The sequence below is a fragment of the Apium graveolens genome, chromosome 6 (assembly GCF_009905375.1).
Source record: "Apium graveolens cultivar Ventura chromosome 6, ASM990537v1, whole genome shotgun sequence".
In the NCBI taxonomy this organism is placed as follows: domain Eukaryota; kingdom Viridiplantae; phylum Streptophyta; class Magnoliopsida; order Apiales; family Apiaceae; genus Apium; species Apium graveolens.
Genome location: NC_133652.1, coordinates 45,882,144 through 45,890,765, shown reverse-complemented (window position 1 = coordinate 45,890,765; position 8,622 = coordinate 45,882,144). Strand labels below are relative to the sequence as shown.

The 8,622-nt window shown below is 31.7% G+C and overlaps 1 protein-coding gene across 1 annotated transcript; it reads left to right on the top strand.

Annotated features, from left to right (window-relative positions):
• Positions 1 to 2,459: 2,459 nt before the first annotated feature.
• LOC141664095 (ras-related protein RABA1f-like) lies at positions 2,460 to 5,753 on the top strand. Its single transcript, XM_074469979.1, has 2 exons — positions 2,460 to 2,871; positions 5,154 to 5,753. The coding sequence occupies exons 1-2, from the start codon at positions 2,651 to 2,653 to the stop codon at positions 5,584 to 5,586; spliced, it is 654 nt and encodes a 217-aa protein (XP_074326080.1). The 5' UTR covers positions 2,460 to 2,650; the 3' UTR covers positions 5,587 to 5,753.
• The last annotated feature ends 2,869 nt before the right edge of the window (positions 5,754 to 8,622 follow it).

The window sequence follows — 8,622 nt, the reverse complement described above, 5'->3', positions numbered from 1 at the left end:
ATCCGCCAAGAAGCAAACTTCATGTCCACGTTTCCTATTCCAAGCACTTGTGCAGCACTAACATTCCCCATCGTCACTGCCAATCCATGACTATGTTGATAAGATACAAACAAACTTATATCAACAAAAATATGTACATTAGCTCCAGTATCAATCAACCACTCATGTGACAAATAAGTGGAAAGTAGTACAGGATTGTAAGTAACATACACGTCATCGGTTGCAGAGGCAACAACCTCACCAATGACCATGTTAGTTATTGGTCCACTCATGGTTCCAAGTCCAAGCATAGTATTTGCTTGAGCTACTATTCCAGCATTCTTAGCTTTCTTACTTGGACAGTCCTTGCTCCAATGACCAACATATCCAAAAGACCAACATGGTTTGTTCGCCTTTGGTTTCTTAGCCTTGTTCTTGTTCAAGTTAGTCCATGTGATCTCTCCTTTCTGTCTTTTCAGGGAGAGAGCGAACTCTTCACAAGACTTAGGGAGCTTTTCAATCACAGACCTCACTCGAAACTTCTCAGGCAAGACCATATCGGACTCACCCAAAGCATGAACCAACATCTCAAACTCATGAACCTTTTCAGTCAAGAATTTCCCATCTACCAACTTAAAATCAAGAAACCTAGCCACAGAATACTTCTCAAGACATTGAGAATCAGTATTATGGGTATGGTCCAGCTTATCCCATAAGACTTTAGCAGTATAGGCATCTGATGAATAAATATCGAACAAGGTATTCTCCAAGTCTGCCAAAATGGCTGCCCTAGCCACCTCATCCTTCTCAGCCCATAAAGCATAAGCCTTAACACATTCAGCTTTCTCTTGATCCAACACATGAGGATCATTCTGTACCACTGGCCATAGACCATTAACCGTTAACCAGAACTTCATCTTTTTCTGCCAACGAGAAAAAGAAACTCCACCACCAAATTTATCAGGCATACCCGATAAATCAACTGGCTGGGAAAAACGGTATGTAGTCCAATAAATGGAAACAGTACCACCAGAACCAGAACCAGTTTCAACAGCCTTAGTTTCGTTAACCATCTTGCTAATTAATATATAACACAACTAATCTCTTCAAGATTGTTGGGTATAATTAACACTACGCGCAATAATGGGATAGTTATATAATCAGGTGTAGCAAGAACATGCAATTAAACCAAATAACGAAACAAAACACGAAGGCAAAACAACAAGATAAATTAGTAACTGAATTGACAAAGATCGAATTGAACACTTAGCTCTAACAGAAACTTTATCAAGTCTGAAAGAACTATGAACAGCTGAGGCGCCTAACCTTCGAGAAGTCTAGACTGTTCTTGAAGAGGTTATTGCTCCACTTACGTTGTGTTGGGTTGCAGCAATATTACTTCCAGGATACAACAGCTCAGAGTACTTTGTCCACAGATACGTAGCACTCAATCAGCGACCTATACTTCAGTTCGCTCAGAAAACCTATGCTATATTATGTATGTTTGCAGGAGAGAAAAAAGAGAGAAGAAGAAGCAGCTTGGGTTTTCACGATTCTGTGATTACAATATATTTTATTCTATACGTTTAGTTCAGTATATATATTTAAATATATAACCAAACGTAACTGAATATGTTACATTAATTAAAATAAATATTCAGACTTAAATTGTAATTAATGAATATTTTTCAGAAATGTAATTGTCAGTATCAGGATTTTGCCCATCACGATTTGCACTTAACATCAATGGATAATGCACTCAGTAAATCCATCAACAGATAATCCACATTGTGCATCAACGGATAATTCCATCAACGAATAATCCACATTGAACTTCAACGGATAATCCATATTGAGCTTCAACGGATAATCCTCACTGTTCTACAGATTCAATATGCATATTAAAACAATATAATAAGTTGGTAATATTTTAATTAAACATTTCAAACTTCTAACTTCAACTCAATTTCTTTATGAATTACACTAAAAAAATTATTTAGATCCAAACATGAAAGTTTTAGTAAATTATATCAAGAACATGTCTCAAACTTTTCATTTTCTAACAAGAACTTATAAAAATCAATGACAGTAAAATAAAAATTATTTCTAAAATAATACAGAGCTAAAAGATAACATTTCTCAAATAAAAATTGAGTAGTTGCTAAATTTATTTATTTTTAAAGTATAAAATTTCACATCGCTCTCATCTTATGTACGTATGAAGAAATAAATGCATCAGGCCCAGCCGCCCAGGTACGGTTTTCAACTCTTCAAAAAAACAAATAGAAATGCGGGTCCGGTTTTTGTGCTTAGATGTGCTTAACATGTAAAAGCCCAAGTGAAATATTTTATGGGCCAGTGAAACCAGCCCATTATATTTTCGCTTTCTTATCAACCACCTAAAAAACACTAAAACTGCCAACAAAAAGAACAAACAAACGAGAATTAACCTGGAAAAAAACATTTATATTTTCATTTTCTGGACAGTTGTTGGCATTTTGATTTTTATCACTTTTTTTACATTAATATATTTTAGCCAATTTAGAGTAGACGAGGATTAGAATTAGATATCTTGGAACAGTTTTTTTGGCTTGTGGATCTTCATCTTACAAAATACTTTATTCAGGGGTATTTAATTATATATTTAGGTTTATATAGGGGGCATGGTAAGATGGGGACATTTAGAGCTGACGAGGATTATGATTATCTGTTCAAGGTTGTCTTGATCGGAGATTCTGGGGTGGGAAAATCGAATCTTTTATCAAGATTCACACGTAACGAGTTTAGTCTTGAATCAAAGTCCACAATTGGTGTTGAATTTGCAACTCGCAGCATTACTGTTGATGACAAGCTTATCAAGGCCCAGATTTGGGATACTGCTGGTCAAGAAAGGTACCACGTTCGACATAATTTTACTTATAGTTACATGCATGATGTATGTTTTGGTATCTTTAGTTGGTTGTACTGATTTTGATGTTGTGATTATGGTATATTGAAAGGAAATTACATCGTTAATATATGCATAATGGCTCGTTAGATACTCGGTTTCTCTTGATAATTAAATATATGGAACTTGACATTTTGTATATGTGCATTCTTTTGTCGGTTGTTGTTGGAGCATGTATAGAGAGTACACTGACGGAAAAGTCCTGCCTAGACTAAAAATTTTATTAAGAAATTTTTTATAAAGTCACGATTTTTAGTTAGAAATTTTTAGAATTTTTACTTTAAGCCCTGGTTAGCCTTAAATTTGTAGAATTTTTACTTTAAGCCCCGGTTAGCCTCGAAAATTCGTGATAAATCATTTTAGCCCCCGATGTTTTATGATCCTAGTTCCGCCTATATGAGTATATATATATATACATTAGCTTCTAGTGGCTTTCTTTAGTGTAACTTGACTTGAATGTACGTGATGGTTAATTAGAGAAATGTTTATTGATATGAACATATGGTCTGCAACCGTATGAATTTGCGGTACTTGTATCTTATTCTTGTTCATTTTGGATTTCTGGTATTGTGGGATATGATCTGTTTCATGAATGTCTATCTCTTTCTCGTTCTCCCCTGACAAGGTCATTGGTTTGAGTCTTTACAGGGGCAGGGTCATTCTTTAACAGCCCCGCTTACCTTTCAATAAATAGTGTAGTAAATGTACATTAGTTTTCCGTTGTGGTTCTTGTTTGTGAACATATGAAATTTGTATACTTCCAATCAATTTTCATGAGCAATAGTTGCTAAATGTAGACCTGCGTAGTAAATTTTTATCTGATCTTTTGTAATTAAAGTTCAAAACTTATAATTCAGTAGCTCTTACCTCTTAAGGTGTGAATTAGGATGGAAGTACTGTATTTTGTGCAGCAATTTAATGTTTAGCGTCTTGTTAGTTTTTGACTAATGCTATTATAAGCATATTATTTCTTCCCACCAAATAATGGAAGTCAAAGTGAGTTGATTGGAATATTTATTTACTTTGCATTTTAACAAGATCTAGATTGAGACAGCATTTCTAGAATGAATTGCCTTGGTTTTTCTGCTAAAATGTGAGCATCAAGTCATTCATCAGTAGAGCAAAACATGTGAACTTTTCGAAAACAGTCGTTATAAACAAGATAACCTAATTAATAGCATAGAACAAATAAATGGAAAGGAAAGAAGTGTAAATTTTCACTTCTTCCTGATGCCTTTCAGGCTTTTTGAGAGTGGGCAGTTCTCTGATCATTCCTTCGAGCTTTTTAGTTTTCAAAAATATTGTTAAACGGAACCAAAATACAATAGGCAAAAATGTAAATGGTAAGAACACTTTCCAACATTTCCAGAGGATTGTGTTTGAGCTTTGGTTTTCTCTTTACTCAGATTCAGGGACACACATGACGACACTGATATGAATTTTACCGTAGGTTCTAGCAGATTATCATTTGTTTAATATTTGTAAACTTGAAAGTCCTTTAGTTTGTTGTATTTAAATGTGTATTCTGTAGCAGTTTCAAGTTAATAATTTCACAGCTAGTTTGGAATTAGTAAACTTATTCATCCTTCTATTAATTGATCTGTTATGGACTCGAGGTTTCTTGTCTGCTAAAAGTTGTGGATTCTATATTTAATCTTTGAAAATTATTAGCAAATCCAATGCTGGATGCAAAATAGCTATAGTAATTGTTATAATTTGGCATCAAAAAGCGTCTTTTGGTGCTAAAACAAAACTTCAACTCCAATGCTAGATGCACTTTGAAACCAAATATTTCCTAATTTACCTAAATTTTGTCACTTTCTCCCAAGTTTCATTTAAAGTACAACAACATGCATATCATTTGTAGTAGTTTGATGATGTGGCGAGATGCATAAATGCATCCTTGGTTTCAAATTTAGAACCAAGGATTTGCATCCAACTATAGAACTTCTTTGGAGTTGAAATTTTTGACATTTGATTTCAAATTATAGAAATGATATCACTTATAGCATTGCATTGGACTTGCTCTAAATACACTTGAAAATACACTTTATTTTTCCTTCAATGTTGGTATGGCACCGGAAGCAGACCGGAAATCAAAGCTTTAATAAGACATCAATCTAGAAAAGACTTTCATTGTACCTATCAAAAAATTTGCTCTGTAAAGCAGAATTGTTAACTCTTCATTGTTTTATATTTTTTCTTTTCCTTTCATCCTTTGCCTTAGGTATCGTGCAATCACAAGTGCTTACTATCGGGGAGCAGTTGGTGCTCTGCTAGTTTATGATGTTACCCGCAATGTTACATTTCAAAATGTAGAACGATGGTTGAAGGAACTCCGAGATCACACTGATGCCAACATTGTGGTCATGCTAGTAGGAAACAAAGCAGATTTACGCCACCTGCGTGCCATCTCAACAGAAGATGCACAGGCCTTTGCTGAACGTGAGAGTACTTTCTTCATGGAAACATCAGCTCTTGAGTCATTAAATGTTGAGTCAGCATTCACGGAAGTGCTCATCCAAATCTATCGTGTAGTAAGTAGAAAGGCACTTGAACTCGGAGACGATCCAACCGTTTTGCCCAAGGGCCGAACTATAAATGTTGGAGGCAAAGATGATGTATCTGCTGCGAACAAAAGTGGGTGCTGTTCTTCGTGATGTCCTGAGAAATAATTCTCAAGAATTAAAAAATATGATGTTCATACTAGGTTCGTTTAAGACTAGTAGAGGCTTTCTCGAGCCAATATTTTCTTGCTGATGATTGATGTGATTTGCATGACAAAAGATGCAGTTATACAGATATGTTATTTGATTTTAACTCTTCATTCTTAGAAGTAAAGGACTTCATGGTTCGATATGATGTTGTAGGTTCAGTTCCAGAAGTAGCCGAGGCACTTGAATTGAATATAATTCAATGCTCACATTCATTCATCATTATTTAAGGGGCAATCATCATGTTTAAATTGACTTGTGTATTTAACAGACTTCATTTCCGACCTCGGTAAAGTTTGTGAATATTTTTAGAGTTATTGGCAAAATGGATCTTTTTGATTTTACCTTAATATACTTCTTTTCCTATATTTTATATAATTATAATTATAATTATAATTATAATTTTTAATTGTTTTTAATTAATTCATTAAATATAGATTTTATTTAATTTTAACTGCGTTAAATTTTTGATGATTTTGAATGTTATTATTTTGAAAGATCTTTTCGTTCTCTACAATTTTTGTACTTTAAATTTTTTTCAAAAAATATCATTTAAAGGTTCAAACAATTAAATAAAAATCTAATTATAATTAAATATTTTAATTTCACAAAATACCTCTGTGATACACGTTAATAATAGTAAGCACATATAAATTGCATTAAAAAGTACTAGGGACTTTGGCCCACGCTACACATGTTTATTATCCGATATTTTGGAAACGTAAAAAAAAATCTTGCTTCTAATTATATTATCACATAACAAAAAACACATATATGCACCATATTCCTTCTTATAAATGAAAATAATAGCAATATCGTATTATGAAATGGTCACCCTCTTAATAACGAACAATTAAAAAGCATATAGATGCATAAAACAAACATGATCGTGATATGCAAATAAAACTACATGAACTATTACTTGGTAAAACACTTAGAATAAATATTCAAGGATTTTCTTCTCCAAAAAAATTTTGATCGTTAAGCAAAACGTGTACTAAGATTTTTTAATGGTTATATGTGTTCTTAAGGATCATAAGAAGAGACCTCGGTAACAATCGAAAAACTTTGTTCAGCAGTATAACATGTACAATACCTCATTTATCTTGCCTAACAGGTATAGGTACTCGCAAAAATGTTGCATCTGAATAGGCAACAATAATTTGATATACTCTCTTTACTATGCAGAGTTTGATGGTCTTATAGTTTGATATCCAATGATGCAGAAGAGCATGTGTGTGTTTAAGTAGAGTACCAACAACTGGCTAATATAATTTAATTTAGTAGACTAATGAGAAAATACAGTGTGAAGAATTAACTATCATGAATTTGTGTCTAACAGAATGACGTTTGAATTCTCAAATTTTAACTTAATGGTGTATCATGATTTGACACTAATTAGGTGCCTCAAACTTCGACTGGCAGGCTGCAAGCGCTGGATTGAAGATGATTTTTTTTAAGTTCAATCGATCTAATTATATGCTCCTCGGTCCACCCAATTGTTATCGTTTCTGAGGCAGTGTGCGACACGCATTACAAGATGAATAGAAAGTACACTTCTATAACTTTTTTTTAAAAAATTCTGAATAAAAATAGAATGTTTATACTTTTATTCATAATTTTAAAAAAAAATGTTAAAGAACTGTACATTCTATTCATCTTGAAATGCGTGTCGGACACTTTCTTAGAAACGATGACAATTGGAGGGAGTCGAGGGACGGAGGAAGTAGTAGATTTTACTCGATAGCGCCCTACGACGCTGCCTCGCATTTCATTATAACAATATTATTATATGTAAACATCTTTATAATGATTTTTTTTTAAAAAGCAATGGTATCATTATCATTGTTATTACAACAATTCCAATAACTCTTTAAAAATAAAAAATAATATTTTTAACTTTCTGATAAAGTAAAAGTATTAAATACTGCAAAAATCTCTTTTCAACTTTTTAATCATTTTAAAAGCAATGTTCCTAAATATGGGGATTTAATTTAGTTATTTATTTATTTGTTGAAATAAGAGTTAAAATTCGTAACAGGATTTTATTTTCACATATTTGTAAGTTTATCAACATATCTATATGTTATAAATTTATGGATAACACATTTTTATGGTTCGGTATTCATATTTAGGTTCAGATAAAAAAATTCACTTTAATTTGACTGATAAATTATCCATTTTCAAGATCTTTATCTATATTTCGGTTAGTAAAAGATCCATAAACTTATTTTGGCCGATCCTAAAATATAGAACACATCTTCAGTTATAGAAATTTTGGATTGCAATTTCAATATGATCATATATAATATATGATCAAAATATCTAACTAATCAAATTTAATTATTACTGTATATATATATATACACAACATGTTTTATTTTATAAAATCAATACTCTAAATTATATTATTCAATTATAAATAAAATTATTTAATTTGTTATTGTCATAATTAAAAAAAATGTGTGTATCGCACGGGCTATAAAATTCGTACGAGGGTATAATTTTCATATATTTTCCACTTTACTCTATCTTATTATATAATATATGCTACTCGACGGTGCCTCACGGTACCGTCTCGCATATTATTACATATTGTTATAAAAATATTATCATATACAAACATCTTTATTATGATTATATAAATATGAAAGAGAGGAAAATTATTATTATTTTGAATTTTGCAAAATTATTAATTATTTTCTTTAACAAAAAAATAGTTGTTACAACAATCACAAATAATCCTGTAAAAGAAAATAATGTTATTACATTTTTGATGAAACAACCTTATAATAAAAATTAATGTTATTACAAATTCGATGAAATAAAATTATTAAATACTGCACCAATCTTTTTTTCATTCTTTAATAATCTTACTAATAATATTTCTTTAATTATATGTAGTTGAATATTTCTTAATTATATGTCATTTATATAGTTATTTAATTTGTTTTCAAATAAGAGACGAAAATTCGTAACAAA

Coding starts and splice junctions, on each gene's coding strand:
- LOC141664095 (XM_074469979.1), top strand. CDS start 2,651: ATGGGGACATTTAGAGCTGACGAGGATTATGATTATCTGTTCAAGGTT. Junction 2,872..5,153: donor GATACTGCTGGTCAAGAAAG/GTACCACGTTCG, acceptor CCTTTGCCTTAG/GTATCGTGCAATCACAAGTG.